Here is a 16,670-nt window from a genome sequence, read left to right on the forward strand (position 1 = left end):
AGCAATGAAAACACAAAAGATGTGTTCCAGGACCAGGTGGGGTACCTGTGCCCTAGTGCATTTTAAATGGATAAATGTATCTCTAATGAGCAAGCCAGAGGCCATGGTGGTGAGGAGAAAACCTCTCTGAGATGATATGAGGAAGAAACCACAACCCTCATTTCTGTGACATCATCATCATGTGTGATAACAAATAGTGCCATTAGACATCATTCCCTTTCCTTTCTATAACTGTTGACGACATAGGTCTAACTCTGATCTCGGGTTTCCCCCCCTGCCCCCCCTCTCCTAACTCTGTTAATAGCCCTGCGGTTCTTTCCAGTACACCCTCACTAGCCTGTAAAGGGCACCTGGCTCTCCTGACGCTGCCTGCTACTGGAATAAAGTTGGTGTGAAGTTCGAGGTTCGATATTCGCGGATATGTGGAAATTAAGGGACCGTCTCTAAAGTTACATACGACATTGTTAAACACGTTTCTAATTTCAATTATTTGAAATAATTGACTGAAGGGAATGACGTACAGTCATATAACCAAGTGTACAGTGTTCATATAGGTGTCAGATATAATGCACACCTCTTAGATTTTTGATATTTATCAAAATAAGCTATTACATCACATTTAAATTAGACGTGAATTTCACTGCAGAATGGGCCCATACACAAAATATACCATCATTTCAAGCTCAATAGCATTGGAAGGGAATGACTTACAGTCACACAACCAACTGTACAGTGTTCATCTGGGTGTCAGGTATGACGCACACCTTTTAGATTTTTTATATTTAACCTTACTATATATATAGAGAGAGAGAGGACGTCTATTTTTTGAAGAAAACCATTCTGACCCCCTTTATGCATTCGTGAAGGTTTTTTTGGTTCATGCATTGTAGGGTTAAATATCAGAAATCTAAGAGGTGTGAATCATACCTGACACCTAGAGGAACACTGTACAGTTGGTTAAATGACTGTAAGTCATTCCCTTCAAATGTTATTGAAGTTAGAATCGTGTTTAACAATGTGGTGTGTAACTTTAGAGACGGTCCCTTCATTTCCGCATCTCCGCGAATATGGAACCTCGAACGTCACACGGACTTTACTCCAGTCCGCCTGCTGCCATATTGTCCGGAAGCAGCGCAGCCTGATCACTGCATCACTTTCAGACTTTTTGCAATACAAATATACATGTTTGCGAATAAAAGAATATCCAGTGCACTTCCAGAATCATAACGTGTACTGTTGTACTTAACAACAGCCCAGGTTAAAGCGACACCATTAGGTCAGAGCGAAATGAGATCAGTATAACCGCACATACATCCTCCATTTTAGATAAGACACAGGGCTGGTCGGGTTGCCCCGCCCAATAGTCGACGTCACCAGCAACCGCTCCACTCCCTGTATAAGCCCCGCCCTGTCGCACGCGCTCTTCTCCCGCCCTGTGTAACTACGTGCTTGGTTGTGAGTTCCCCCGGTGGAGAGCGTCGAGAACAACGGAGCTGACAGCGGCACCTCCAGTCAAGGGGAAGATGGAGACCAGGGATTCGGACTTCAATATATTGTTAGCCACTGATTCGTACAAGGTAAGGACACGCTTATGGGTTATGTCGGGCTGAAGGTGCAGGGTGAGCGGCTTGGCCTTGAGAAGGCGCTGGATGCTGAATGATGAAACAGGGAAAGGTGCTTTCGTATTGTCCAGGCCGTCACGCTGTGTCGCGGCTGCTCTCTCTCTCTCTGTCTCTCTCTCTCTCTCTCTCTCTCTCTGTATCTCTCTCTCTCTCTGTCTCTCTCTCTCTCTCTCTCTCTCTCTCTCTCTCTGTATCTCTCTCTCTCTTTCTGTATCTCTCTCTCTGTCTCTCTCTCTCTCTCTCTCTCTCTCTCTGTATCTCTCTCTCTCTGTCTCTCTCTCTCTCTCTGTATCTCTCTCTCTGTCTCTCTCTCTCTCTCTGTATCTCTCTCTGTCTCTCTCTCTCTCTCTGTATCTCTCTCTGTCTCTGTCTCTCTCTCTCTCTCTGTATCTCTCTGTCTGTCTCTCTCTCTCTCTGTATCTCTCTCTCTGTCTCTCTCTCTGTATCTCTCTCTGTCTCTGTCTCTCTCTCTCTCTCTCTCTCTCTCTCTGTGTGTGTGTGTGTGTGTGTGTGTGATTTCGGTAGGCCAGGAGAAGGTGATGGCAGGTAGGGTGTACCATGTATTTTTTGCAGGAAGACAGCAGACAGGCAGGTGAAGAAGGTAAGGAGCCGTCTCCAGTTTTCAAGCCATCACGCTGGAAGATGAATAATTGCAGCCAACCTCATGAGCTCCTCGCGTGGCTACACAGGATGATTCGACACGTCGTGGAACCAAAACTGAAAGCTATCGAAGACATCTGGCTTTCAGGAAAGTGAAAGCGACTGCAGTGTACAGACCAGTCTGTTATGGAAATGCGCACTTCAATAAGGACTAGCTTCATGCACGAAGGACATGAGGATGACTCGCGTGCACACACACACACACACAGTTACTCAGCTTATTTTCATAGCTTCATATAGCTGATGTGTGTGAAACACACTGAACATTGCACTCTCAATCTCACACACACACACACACACACACACACACACACACAGTGAGAGGTCACTGGTATCTGAGATGTCACAGCTCACCCTTTGCATAATTGATTATCCGAACAAAGCTAAGGTGACTGATGACTTCGCTCATGCTGACTGTGTGTTGCTGTGGTGTGTTTTCTATTTCAGTTATCTTCAAAGGAACGTCTATAATCACGTCAGGACGGTTTAGTTACAGCCGGTTGAGTCACGTGGGACCAGGTGTTTACACGTTTGTGTACACCTGGAAAGACTCCAGTTTCCTTATCTCGCTGATGACACAATGCTCTGAACCCTAGCTCCGTCTACACATGTATCTGCAAACACATGCTTTCGAAGTTTTGTAGACCTCTGCCGATGGTCACTGAGCGCTCAGCGATTTGTCGTCACGTCCCCCAGGCCTGAACGTAACCTGATGCTGGGCTCACATGTTTACAGTAAATGAAGCGTTGCGCCGGGATATGAGTGACGACTGACTCCCGGTTATTTCACGAACAAAACACGGTACCACACGTCACGCAAATCCTGCTATGGATATTTGTTGTGATAGAACTTTTTTAATTTAATAAAATGTTTGAAGGGAATAGATGTTGAAATGATCATGACACTCGTTCTCGTGAATGCGAGTACAGTGAGATCTTGAATGAGGAACGCAGGAGTCTCGTTCGCAGTATTAAGGAGTAATGTTTTCTTTGCATGCCCACATGTCCTCGTGTTTCATACTCCCACTTACCTGGATGTCCTGAGCATTGAGATGGTGCGCTTTTCATTCCACGGTGTGTCAGATAGATGTGTCCTTCGATAATGTTTCTTATTTAAGGTTGTGTAGGGATTTATTGTATTTTCGGCAACGTTGGTTTGCACTTCGGTGTGGTCCTTCAATGCAGAGGGTCACCTTGAACCTAGCAGCCAGTTTGGAAAAGAGCCTTACAAGCTGAAAACTCTGCGTTTGTCCTGATGGTCCTTTTTGGCCTAGGTGAAGGATGTACGGAGCGAACCGAACCGACAGTAGCGAGTGCTCTTGTTAAACGGACAGTACATGGCTGGGTGTGTGAGATACACGTGCCTTCTACACACGCACACACACACAGATAGATGGAGTTAATAGCAGTGGTACTGTGTGAAGATGTAGAAAAAGAGGTGGGGGAGGGGGAAGACAACATTAGTGTCTAAGTAAGACTGCTGTTGTGTACATATGGGATATGTAGTTACCAGTTATTACAGGTATTAGTGCAGACGTTATGTGCTTATGTTTACACTTCCATTTGGCACTCAGCTGCTCTTATGTCCGTGTTGGTCAGCATCACTGCAACATGTCTGTGTTGCTGTGTACGGTCAGTGTGTGAGGTGGCACTGGGATAGGTCGGAATGACTTGTGTTTGGTTTGGAGAAAGTACTTTTTGTTAAATAACCAGAGAGCTGTCAGCTGACACCGGACCTACTCAGCAGCGTAGAGTACTATCATGGAGACACGAGCAGATCATCTGTGTGGTGAGAATGAGTTAAAAACCCGCGTGGCCTTGGATTAAATCTTGATCTTGAAGCACCTCTTCACAAGATACGTGGCTATACCGTGCTTTCCAACGCAACGCAACGCGTAAGTACTTCTTCACCGTTGCTGTGTCCTCAGAATGGAGAACATGTGGTTCCCCTCCTCCTTTTGGTGCGCATGCTCAGCCTGGCCACAGCTGTTCAGCTCTCCTGAAAGAGAGAGAGAGAGAGACGGCAAAAAGTGAGCGTGCATGGATAAAGTGTAACCGTGACGACCAAAATGGAAGCCGGAAGCCTGTGACGGAGCGACCTCCTTCTGCGGCTTTCTGTCCGTCTGGTGCCGCCCTTAAAGACAAGGTCGAGGAGACGCTCAGGGGAACTGCACCGGTGTGTCTGACCAGTCGGTGCAAACTCCAGAGGGGTTTGTGCACAGTCCTAGCATGTATTTCAGATCACACTCTGTACAGTACAGGACGCTGGTAGGCAGTAATTGTGTGTGTGTGTGTGTGTGTGGTTAGAGTAGGAAATTACGGACCAGTATTTCGAGTTTAGGACGAATACGAACATGATGTTTGACTCTTGGTTGTTTTCTCGCTGTCTCCTACAGGTCACGCATTATAAACAGTACCCACCGAACACTAGTAAAGTGTACTCCTACTTCGAATGCCGCGAGAAGAAGACGGATCCCACCAAGACCCGGAAGGTTAAATATGACAAAACCGTCTTCTATGGCTTGCAGTACATTCTTCACAAATATTTAAAAGGTATCTGCGGTGTGGATTTTTAATGTGTCATTTTTGTATTATGCGTCCCTGTATTAACAGTTTGTGTCCATGTGCGTGTGGCGGCCAGGAAAATCCCATCCCGCGCTTAAATGTGGAGGTTTTTGACTATATGTCGTCTGAAAACATTATAACATGATAGGATTTTAAAGTGGGATTAGCCGCTGTGGTGCAGGGGAATCGTGGTTATTTCCATAGCTGAGATCAATCATTCATACGTCTGATTCTCTATGGCACGTCGCTATCAGACATCTCGATCAGAGCCTGACATTCAACTCGATCCATGTGAGGAAAGCACACTTAACTGGTGAAGGTTTAGGCAGCTTTAGGCATTTAGGTGTTTTAACTTCTAACCACTGAATAACAGACTTATTACCTGTTTTTGTACCATTTAGTTCCTCGTTTGTTTGTTGGACGCAACCCTAAATATCACGAGGTACATTTTGTAATCAGGAAAATGTCTTTACCTATTACGAAAAAATCCCAGGAGATCAGTGGTTTCTGAAATACTCAAACCAGCCCATCTGATATCAACAACTGCGCCACGGTTAAAGTCACAGGGATCACAGGGACTTTTTCACAGGGACTTTTTCCTCATTCTGATGTTTGATGTGAACATTAACTGAAGCTCTTGACCTGTAACTGCACGATTGGCTCTCTCTGTTTTCATGAAACTTTGGTCAGTGCATTAAAAATCACCTGTAATAAAGATAATGTTAATAAATTGATGCCAGAATATAAATATATCATGATAATCCAGTAATAATTTATAGATGTAATAAAAATACCTTTAATAAAGAGGACATTGTGTAGTGTCATATCACTAACTTTTCTTTTTAGGGATGTATTCAAAATAATAAAGTTACCAGAATGAGATATTAAAAGTATAGCATGGTAGAGGGGGGTAGAGCGGGGTAGAGCGAGGTAGAGCGGGGTAGAGGGAGGTAGAGTGTGGTAGAGGGAGATAGAGGCGGGTAGAGGGAGGTAGAACGAGGTAGAGCAGGGTAGAGCGGGGTAGAGGGAGGTAGAGCGGGGTAGAGGGAGGTAGAGGTGGGTAGAACGGGGTAGAACGAGGTAGAGCAGGGTAGAGGGAGGTAGAGTGGGGTAGAGGGAGGTAGAGCGAGGTAGAGCGGGGTAGAGCGAGGTAGAGCGGGGGAGAGGGAGGTAGAGTGTGGTAGAGGGAGATAGAGGCGGGTAGAGGGAGGTAGAACGAGGTAGTAGCAGGGTAGAGCGGGGTAGAGGGAGGTAGAGCGGGGTAGAGGGAGGTAGAGCGGGGTAGAGGGAGATAGAGGCGGGTAGAATGGGGTAGAACGAGGTAGAGCAGGGTAGAGGGAGGTAGAGTGAGGTAGAAGGAGGTAGAGCGGGGTAGAACGAGGTAGAGCGGGGTAGAGGAAGCTACTGGGAGATAGAGCGGGGTAGAGGGAGGTAGAGCGGGGTAGAGGGAGATAGAGGCGGGTAGAACGAGGTAGAGCGGGGTAGAGGAAGCTACTGGGAGGTAGAGCGGGGTAGAGGGAGATAGAGGCGGGTAGAACGAGGTAGAGCGGGGTAGAACGAGGTAGAGCGGGGTAGAGCGAGGTAGAGCGGGGTAGAGGGAGCTAGAGCGAGGTAGAGGGAGGATGTGGAGAGGCTGTGGAAGAGAAGTTTAGTGCTGGAATACTAGCTGTAGTTTGTGGTTGTATTGAACACTGAATGATTGTAGGGCTTTTCTATTACACAGCATTTTTTAAAATTCATTGTCAAATGATGTATACCTAACTAAACAGCCATGCTGAATTTGGTCACTCTTCTTGCCAGGGTACTAAGAGTACCAGACAGGCACCCGTTCCCACCCGAGAACTCCTCCTGCATTCTTGGATACGATAATGCAGTTAAAAAACAAAAAACCAGCACCATCTGTTAGAAAAGTGCTATGATTTTTATATCCTCTCACTCACTGACACTCATTATGTCATCGTTCATGACTGACAGGGAAGGTCATCACCCCTGAGAGGATTCAGGAGGCAAGGGAGGTGTACCGAGAACACTTTCAAGACGATGTGTTCAATGAGAAAGGCTGGAACTACATACTTGAGGTAAGTGTTTGGGGTTTTCAGACAGAAAATGGTGTCTTTTAAATGACCGCATGCTCACCAGTTGGTCTGGACACTAACCTGGTGTTTTTAATTTGTTCATGTAGTGTTAAATTGACTATATTTGCAGTATTTTTATGTTTTCACAGACTGACACTTATTTAAACATCAAACTTCAAAACTTCAAGTGCTAACCTCTTTCATGTTATATTATTTATTTCATGTGTGTGTGTGTATGTATATGCACGTATGCACTGGCCTCTTTTATCAGAGTTTTAGTGAAGTTGTGTGTAAAAATGTTAGTCCCTGACCTAGTGAACTAGCACGAGGATGTGATTTTGATCGAGACTCCAAAGCTCTTCTATAAGTCGCTCTGGGTAAGGGCGTCTGGACGTAATGAAAATAAGACCTTTAAACTTGACAGTATATTCCAGATGTATACATGCAGTAATCCTTGCACATTATATGATTGGAAGTTAATCAAGTCGAGGTTTACATTAGTTATTCTTCTTGTGTGTAATTTACACACACTCAGGAGCAGGAGAATGATAAGAACAGGGGTTTTGTCACGTATCCAGCTTGATTAATGACTCCCGTTGATCAAAGTGGCTAAGAAAAGCTTGGCTCTTCACTATCACTCTATTACCATATTACTACTAATGTACTTTTTTTTTGCACTGGGATCATGAAAAAGATCTGTATCATGTTTATAGAACGGGAGTGTTGTTTTGTGTGTGTGTGTGTGTGTGTGTGCTTTCTGACTTTAGAAGTATGATGGCCATCTGCCCATCGAGATCAAGGCTGTGCCGGAGGGAAGTGTGATTCCACGTGGAAATGTCCTCTTCACCGTGGAGAGCACGGATCCTGAATGCTACTGGCTCACCAATTGGGTAGAGGTCAGTAGTGTTGGTCACTATGATAAAATTTTCCCAAATGAGTACACCGACGGTAATATGAGCAACAGCATGCTCGCGCTCCTCCCGGATACGTTTTTGATATTAAAAAACTAAACAAAACGCGTCTTTCAAGGAAAATGGAACAGCATTGCTGAATCAAGGTTCACTCCCCTCTCTACGCTCGTGTGTGTGTGTGTCCTTGTGCTTGTTTATAGGCTTTAAAGAATTTCTGACTAATTGTCCTTGAGTTTCTATCTCGGCTGATAGCGGTAATATATTATTTTATATGATAACACTTTTCTTGGGTTGTTTGGTTGGCTGGCACTTTTTTGTGTAACATATCGAAAGTGCCACATCCGCACGTGTAAGGCTGGATGGAAACGAGTACTAAAGCCTGGTGTCAGAGGTCATGGTTTGGTTACAACTCAATCTTACTGTGTTCAACTAACAAAGTAAGTAAGTAAAGCTTTTATTTATATAGCACGATGTTTTACAGACGTACAGTAGATACAGGGAAATAAAATCCGATAAGTAAAAGGCTAAGCAAATAAACTAGAATAAATAAAAGACTACAAGTAAACTCAAGTATGGAAAGTGAACTGGTTTGAGGATCTAAAAGAACTAGAACTGACAGATTGCTTGTGTTGTTGGAGACCATGTAATACTTTCAGAAGAGCAGTTTCTGTGCTACGGTTGGACCGAAAGCCAGACTGAAATGTCTGGTTGAGATTGTTGGTGTTGAGAGAGTTACTGAGCTGTACAGACACAACTTTATTTATTTATTGTTTTGCCACGAAATGAGAAGATTAGAAAGATTAGAGATAGGTCTGTAGTTACCGAGCACAGAAGAATCAAGATTGTTTCTCTTCAGCAGAGGCCTAACAATATCTGTCTTGAATTCCTTGCCGGAGGGACAGATTAACAGTGCTCAGGATGTCTGGTAATAATGAATTCAAAACCAACTTAAGAAAGCTGGTGGGTAATGTGTCGAGAGAGCAGCTAGAAGAATTGATAAGTGATGTAACCTGGAGGAGCGTGTTCGGGCCGACTCACTGAGAACGAGGATAGATTACTTTTAACGCCAGTCTGTGGAGGGTTGGGGGTGGGGTTAGTGCTGAATATGTTTTGCCTTCTGATAGTAATTTTATCGCTGAAAACCGATTGCACTCTTGAGTGAAAAGGTCTGATGATATTTGAGGTGAGGGGTTTTCCCATCTATCTGTGGTGGAGAAGAGGAATCTGGGGTTGTCCTTGTGGCTGTGGAGTAAACTTGTAAAGTATGATTTTCTAGCAGACCTCATTTCATTATTAAGAATGTTCACGCTGGTTTTAAAGATCGCTTGCTGAAACATAGGCGTTGTGCGCTTCCATTGCCTTTCTGCTAATTCTGCAGGCTTTTTTTTTAGTCTTACAATGGAGGTATTATTTCTCCAAGAGGCAGCTTTAATTATCCCAGAGGCAGTTTTTGTTTTTGTTAGAACAAGTTCTTGGTTCAACGCAATTAACAAATAACATCAGCGTGATTTGATCCCATTGAACTCTGATCGAATGATGTTGTACAGTGCATTTCAGCAGCAGGTTCAGTAGAAACAGCACTGGAAATGCATACGATTTACAGTCATTTAGTAACCCGCTAGATTTCTAAACTGTCTAGACGCAGGTGTCACAGCTTTAATGGTATCACTGTGTGAGATATGCTGAGTCACCCTGACAGCAGGATCCAACCTTACATTTACATGGAGATGATGTCAGAAGTTAACCAGTAGAGAATACAGCGTGTTTGTCCTGGGTTATTTTTGCTGTGTGGTTTTTTTCTCCTGGTTGTAGTGACGGTGCTGTATGTCTCACAGGCCAACTGATTGTGTAGTGGGTAAATTTAGAGGCCTTGGAAAAACACCCTTGGCTTCCAGACTGTGTCGTCTCTAATCCAGACGTTGCTTATCCTATTCTTGATGTTACGGCACTGCAAGTGCTACTTTTGTAGATACGAAGCAGATAGACCCTTCAACTTAGTGTGCGAATTGAAAGGGTTTAAACACGTTTTAGAGTAATCACTGAGGTCAGCTTCGGTAGTAGCGCATTACTTCCCAGACGGCTATCTTCCTGAGAGAAGGAATGGTAACACCTGATTTGTGACATATGACTGCACATTATAGCTGCTGGTTTTCCAGGCATCTGACTGCCTTCTCCATGCGCAGTGAGACTCCGTAAGGCCTGACTAATCTCCTGCTACACGACTCGCATTATGGCTTCCTCAGCGCGTTCATCAGCATCGCTGTTGAATAACGGTGTACATCCTCAGTAGGAGTTCAGAGCTGAGGCGGCTTGTGCAATCATACATCATTACTCGTGCAGTAATAATAAAAATAACGATGCACTCAGGAACACTTTAAACAGCCAATTAACTTGCACCTAGTGATGCATACAAATACTCCAGCATTCCTGTGATACAAAATCTAACGCTTAATACCAATCTAAAGACAACATCATGGCTGTGATGTGACTTCGAAGTCCAATGATGGCTATAAACAGCTCTCCTAATGTCTTCTCCCAAAAGACCATCCTGGTTCAGAGCTGGTATCCCATCACGGTCGCAACGAACTCCCGTGAGCAGAAGAAGATCCTGGCCAAGCATCTCATGGAAACGTCAGGAACTTTGGAGGGACTGGAGTACAAGCTGCATGACTTTGGCTACAGAGGAGTTTCATCACAAGAGGTGACTTAAGAATGTCTTCTCGTCAACGGTTTACATTTTAATGAAAGGATCCACATAAGCAGAGAAATGTTATTTGCTCTTGCTTCTAGACTGCAGGTATTGGCGCCTCGGCACACTTGGTAAACTTCAAAGGAACGGATACGGTGGCTGGGATTGGAGTTGTTAAAAAGTACTATGGCACCAAAGACCCAGTGCCTGGATTTTCTGTACCAGCTGCAGAACACAGGTAGGCTTGACTTGACCATAGTCACCAGTAATGGTTTCGACTTCCTGTTTAGCTTTTTATTGACAACAAAGCATATTCTGGCTTGGGCTGTATAGCCCTCAATATCTCCCCAGGTTACAGTACATTTCATACAGTCTTCCGAGAGTGTGTGCTTATCCTAGAGTGCTTATGGCAGAATTGCCCTCTGCATTCTGGAACATTAGTGCTGCTCAAATTCATCATGAAATGCATTGTGGGTATGCTACAGAGCCATCATTGCCAACATCCACGTTGTGGACTGTGCTGCCCCCTTGTGGCTCTCATGAATTTACAGCTACCGTGATGATAAGTTTAAAGCGAACCCATGGTTGGTTGCATTTAAAGTATTATCAGTAGGCTCGTATAAAATATTAATCCAACTCCGTCTGTCCCCATGTTTCCACTTTTCTTCCGAAGCACAATCACAGCGTGGGGGAAAGACCACGAGAAGGATGCCTTTGAGCACATTGTGAAGCAGTTCCCCTCGGTGCCCGTGTCCATAGTCAGTGACAGCTATGACATCTACAACGCCTGCGAGAAGATCTGGGGCGAGGACCTGAGGGAGCTGGTGGAGAAACGGAGTGCGGATGCTCCTCTGCTAGTGCGCCCGGACTCAGGGAACCCGCTACACACTGTACTGAAGGTGACTGAGTAATGGAATTGTATTGTGGTCAAATGAGGCCAAAATATTGAGAACCGTTAACTTTTTGGCCGTGTTTGCAACAACAAAAAAATCCGTTAGATGTTGTACTACAATAATCCGCAAGGTTAAACGGCTCAGATTATTGCCGCCTTATCCCACAGGTCTTGGAGATTTTAGGCAAGAAATTTCCTCCTGTCGAGAACTCCAAGGGCTACAAGGTGCTTCCTCCCTACATTCGGGTCATTCAGGGCGATGGTGTGGACATCAATACCCTGCAGGAGGTATAGTCTCTCTTCCAGGCTTCTATACACTGAATGTCAGCTGTGGTTTTCTGGCTTAGCTGGTGGTCATTTTTTTGTTTTGTATTTGATTATGCTGTAGATAGTGGAGGGGATGAAGGAGCACAGGTGGAGCATCGAAAACATCGCGTTCGGATCAGGAGGCGCGCTTCTGCAGAAGCTCACCCGAGATCTTCTTAACTGCTCCTTCAAGTGCAGCTACGTGGTGACGAACGGACTGGGGGTGAGATTTCTGGCATCCAGTGACGCGTCTTATGTTCGACTTTGATTACTGATTATTTGCTCTTATTTGATTTAAAATGAATGAAAACCGTTTAGACGTTCAGCGGATTCTCGTATCCAAAGATACTGATGCTGTCTCTCAGTTCAGTAAACGTAGAAAAGGCCATTATAAACACATACCAATTACAATTAGAGACGGCAGGATATACCACTTTTATCTTCAGCAGATACCACTAAAAAAAAGCTGTGCTTTAACACTCTTTTTTACACAAAAATCACTTCTATTGTAAATATTTAAAAAAAAAAAAAAAAAAGTCAATCCTAACAAAAAAAAACACAACCCTGCCAAGTTTCTTTATATGTAAACATTTCCAGTTCCAAAAATAATGATCTTTTCCAAATCCCAGTCTTTGCCATTTGTTACTGCATTAAACATGTGATCTGTTTTCTCCCGTACGCAGGTAAATGTCTTCAAAGACCCTGTAGCAGACCCTAACAAGAGGTCAAAGAAAGGTCGCCTGTCTCTGCATATGACACCGGGAGGAGATTATGTGACCCTAGAGGAGGGGAAGGGTGAGCTAGAGGAGTACGGAGAGGTAATATTCTTTCCCTCTTTATTTTCTATAATGACAGTTCATATTATTATTATTATTATTATTATTATTATTATTATTATTATTATTATTATTGTGCAACTTTTAACATGTATCGTTTTTGGCTTTATACCACAATGCTGTTCGCTCGAATCTGACGGTGGTGATTAACAGCACGGATCTGAGAGTACTTCTGGTAGTAATTCGAGCGATCCGAAAGGTTTATGTTAATGCGCTCCTTCTAATGCGTTATCAGCTCACATACAGGGACTAAAATATATAGCAACATGAGACTGTGTGTATATATATATATATATATACACACAGTATCTCACAAAACTGAGTGCACCCCTCACATTTGTGTAAATGTTTGATTATATCTTTTCATGTGACAACACTGAAGAAATGACACTGTGCTACAATGTAAAGTAGTGAGTGTACAGCTTGTGTAACAGTGTAAATTTTACACTTGTGTAAATTTGACACTTTTTACACTTGTGTAACAGTGTAAAAAAATGTGAGGGGTGCACTCACTTTTGTGAGATACTGTATATAATATACGAGACTGTAGTTTCTCGAATCTGATGATTTGAACTGTTTGAGGTTGAACGTGTGGTTGCTTTTGGACAGAGTAAAATCTCCCATCACTCACTGAATTTCCTTCCATTGCAGGATCTGCTGCACACAGTCTTCCGTAACGGGAAGATAGTAAAGACCTACACCTTTGACGAGGTCAGAGACAATGCCAGGCTCAAGCAGAGTGAAGTGGAGGAGCTGCTTCACTGAGACGCCAAAAAGCTTCTTTCCTCCCGTCCTAAACACACCCACTCCTTTTTCCCCTCCCTCCTTTAAAACCTCTTAACTCCACAAGGTTGGAGATGTTTTTTAAAAAAAAAAAAAAGCCCCAGCACTGATAAAGAAAACGACAGAATGTAACAGATGGAGAATAAAAGAGCGGAAGTGAGAGAGAGAGAGAGAGAGAGAGAGAGATAGTCTCACTGTACCCTGTGTTGTGTGTATGCAGCTGTTTTTCAGTTTACAGACTCTATAAAGCTTCACTGTCTCTTTTTAACGTTGGGTAAAAAAACCCCCAAACAAGACAAGATTGAAATGGTCAGTTTCTCCACTCCATGCTTCTCTGCTTCCAGCACACCTGACGTTAAGGGCTTAATAACGAGTGTGTGGGGAGCTGGGAAACCGTGAAACTGTTCGGCTCAGTGGAGCTGCAGAACTGGAGTTGAGAAACTTTCCATTTCAATAGTCTTGATGAGGCAGTGTAATTATATATGACCAAATGGGTGACCAGGCTTTACTGTTCGCCCAGACATTTGTGAGAGACTGTATCCTAAAAAAACTAAAGCTGTAGATATCTTTTCATGTCCTCGGTTGAGGGTAGAGGGAGAGACAGAGAGACTGAGACAGAGAGACTGAGACAGAGAGACTGAGACAGAGAGAGAGACTGACAGAGTGAGAGAGACTGTAAATGTTAAACAGAAATTTTCAGCCGTAAATACAGCAAATAAACAAACATCAATTTTCAGCAGTTATGGGGTGCAGCTGGAAAAAAACACCTTTGTGCACCACCTCCATCTGCTGGGAGGGGTCACCCTCCTGCTTCCGGATCATTCGTCTCATCTGGGCCTGCGCCAGCTTGTCCTACTAGTCGGCCTATGCGCTGAACTTCCAGCCAGAGCATATCGACCTCAGCGTGCAGAGCCGTCAGTCTCTCCTCCAGAGCCGCCCACCTCGCCAGGTGTAGAGCCAGGTCCTGTTGGCCGCGCCCTATGCCACGGGCTCGTGCTCCAGCCTGTGGGCCGCGCTCTGCGACGGGATGGCGCAGGTCTTGACGTCTAAATTTTTTATTTCAAAATTCCACCAAAAAAGCCAAAGATGCTCAGTGCGGTGAAGTTGTCTTACAATCAGATGATAATCATCACTTTAGTCAGTTGTAGAACCCGGTTAATCTGTTCTGTGGTGTAGAATTGTTCCGGACAGTTAAAAGTGTGTGGTTGATCTGGGGTGACCTCTTCCTCCTCCATGTCTGTGAGGGTTCCTCTCCTGTAGCTCCTGCGCTGCACTCTGGGCCCGAGTCCTCCAACATCTCGACATTGTGCTGTGGCTGTTTGGACGATTCCTCCACCTTGTCCGTCTTCTCCCTTTTTGTTTCCAGTTCAGTTTTATTGCTCTCAGTGTTGTTGACCTGTGGGTTCTTCTCTTTCTGTTGTGTGGAGTCACTAGCTCTGACAGCAGTAGTGGTGTAGAGTTTGCTATGAATGCTGTCTGATGGTGTTGTTGCTATCATGGGCACGGGTGTCAGTATTATCACTGAGTGCTGTGTTTGTTTCAGTGGTGTTGGTATGTTCAGCACTGACCTCTTCTAGCTGTGGCTCCGGTATGTCGTTACCCCCGTCTGCCCCAGGCTCCTGTTCTCCGGTGTCCCCCCCGCTGGCTGTCTCCACGTCGCCGCTGCTGCTGTACCCCGGCCGTGTCGCCCCCGGAGCTCCTCGGCTGCACAGCTCCGTGTGGGCAGCTCAGGCGTTTATGCTCGATCTCCCCACACCCAAAACACCTCAGGCGTTCGGTGGTGTCGAAAACGGTGTAGCTGCTGTCGCCGTGTTTACACTGAAAATGAACGTCTCGCGTTTGGTCGCGGTTATTTAGAAACATATACACCTGTCTGCGGAAAGACAGGACCTGTTTCACTGCAGAGTTTTTACAGCCGAGCGGGATATCAGTCATGGGGCTGGAGAACTTTCCGAAGCGGGCCAGCTCCGTCATTATCAGCTCGTTTTTAATGAAGGGGGGCACGTTAGAGATAACGACCCCCGTCTCAGGGACAGAAAGAGGGGTAACGTGTAGCATAACACCTTTCAGCCATATTCCACTTTCAGAAAGGGTATTGGCTAATTTTTCTTTCTTCAGGAAAATTTCCACCGCTTTGTTCATACAGGAGGCGGAGTAGATGTTCTCACACCCGACCTGCTCTCCCACCGCTAGCAGAACCTCCTCCACCTGTTCTCCATTGTCCGGTACACACCTGACGCCATGGCGGAGAGACAGAGTCTCCCCTCCGGCCTCAGACTGAGAGAGACTGAGAGAGAGAGAGAGAGAGAGAGAGAGACTGAGACAGACTGAGAGAGTGAGACTGAGAGAGAGACAGACTGAGAAAGAGAGAGAGAGAGAGAGATGTGAAACGTTGCTGAATGGGAACACCATGTATATGGACCAGGTCTTTTTATTTCCAATGCTATTTCTTTATGCAAATGAGATGGCTAATTTGAAGGGATGCACTTTTAAAATGTTAATTTTTGGCCTTGTTCATCTTAGGTTAATTTCTCTTCCTCGGAGGAAACTATCCAAATCCCTTGCTTAGATGTTTAAATCGTTGTAGAAACCTTCTCTAGTGTAAACACTGTAAAGTAGCTGTGTCTTGTTAAGGGGGGGTGGTAACTTTTTTTTTTTTTTTTGTACAAGTACAAATGTCACATGCCTATGTTTTCTATGATGTAGAGAACAAAAGAAATGTCGGTTTTATTATTTAATGAGAATCCTTTTAGAACAGCTTGGCTTCAGTATTTTGTATACTAACTGTTCATTCAAACTCCATAATCATTATTTTTTATGACTGAAGTAAATATTGCCACAATTCTCACCGTAAATATCCATATATATGATATGACGTGGCCAAAATGCCTCTCTCTTGTATATAATGATTGTTTATTTAAAGAGAGCTGGTTGCTTAGAGGAAATAGAAGTATATTGTTCTTATTTTTGTCTAATTCCCATTTTATACCAAGCAAAGAATCCATTTATTTGCTAAGTTTCGTTATGGCTGAATTTGTTCAGTCAGCCTTGGGGTAGGGGATGTGTGTGTGTGTGGGTGTGTGTGGGTGTGTGGGTGTGTGTGTGGGGGTGTGTAGTCTTGTGGCTCTAGACTTAGTTGACGATGCCTGCTCATTTTAATTTGTCTGATAGATTTATGTATATGTTGGATGTCCCGATGTATTATTTTTTTTCATTGAACCTCGGATATTTTGAACTAAACTGGCAGGTACAAAACTGTCAGCACATTAAAGTCCCACCATCTCTCTTTGCTATGGTGTTTTACTTCTTTCTTTATTTTCATGGAAGTTCAA

At 44.3% G+C, this 16,670-nt stretch overlaps 1 protein-coding gene across 1 annotated transcript; it reads left to right on the forward strand.

The window, feature by feature from the left end:
* The first annotated feature begins 1,156 nt into the window (after window positions 1-1,156).
* On the forward strand, window positions 1,157-16,629 carry nampt1 (nicotinamide phosphoribosyltransferase 1). Its single transcript, XM_053650483.1, has 11 exons — window positions 1,157-1,577; window positions 4,678-4,834; window positions 6,821-6,924; window positions 7,689-7,817; window positions 10,375-10,533; window positions 10,623-10,759; window positions 11,195-11,420; window positions 11,582-11,701; window positions 11,802-11,942; window positions 12,403-12,537; window positions 13,207-16,629. The coding sequence occupies exons 1-11, from the start codon at window positions 1,524-1,526 to the stop codon at window positions 13,318-13,320; spliced, it is 1,476 nt and encodes a 491-aa protein (XP_053506458.1). The 5' UTR covers window positions 1,157-1,523; the 3' UTR covers window positions 13,321-16,629.
* The last annotated feature ends 41 nt before the right edge of the window (window positions 16,630-16,670 follow it).

Source organism: Ictalurus furcatus, chromosome 19 (assembly GCF_023375685.1).
Source record: "Ictalurus furcatus strain D&B chromosome 19, Billie_1.0, whole genome shotgun sequence".
Lineage (NCBI taxonomy): Eukaryota > Metazoa > Chordata > Actinopteri > Siluriformes > Ictaluridae > Ictalurus > Ictalurus furcatus.

Bases quoted from the DNA above. Each gene is read 5' to 3' on its own strand.
- nampt1 (XM_053650483.1), top strand. From the start codon at position 1,524: ATGGAGACCAGGGATTCGGACTTCAATATATTGTTAGCCACTGATTCG. The intron at 4,835-6,820 runs GTATCTGCGGTG...CATGACTGACAG, and splicing joins TCTTCACAAATATTTAAAAG to GGAAGGTCATCACCCCTGAG. The intron at 12,538-13,206 runs GTAATATTCTTT...CTTCCATTGCAG, and splicing joins AGCTAGAGGAGTACGGAGAG to GATCTGCTGCACACAGTCTT.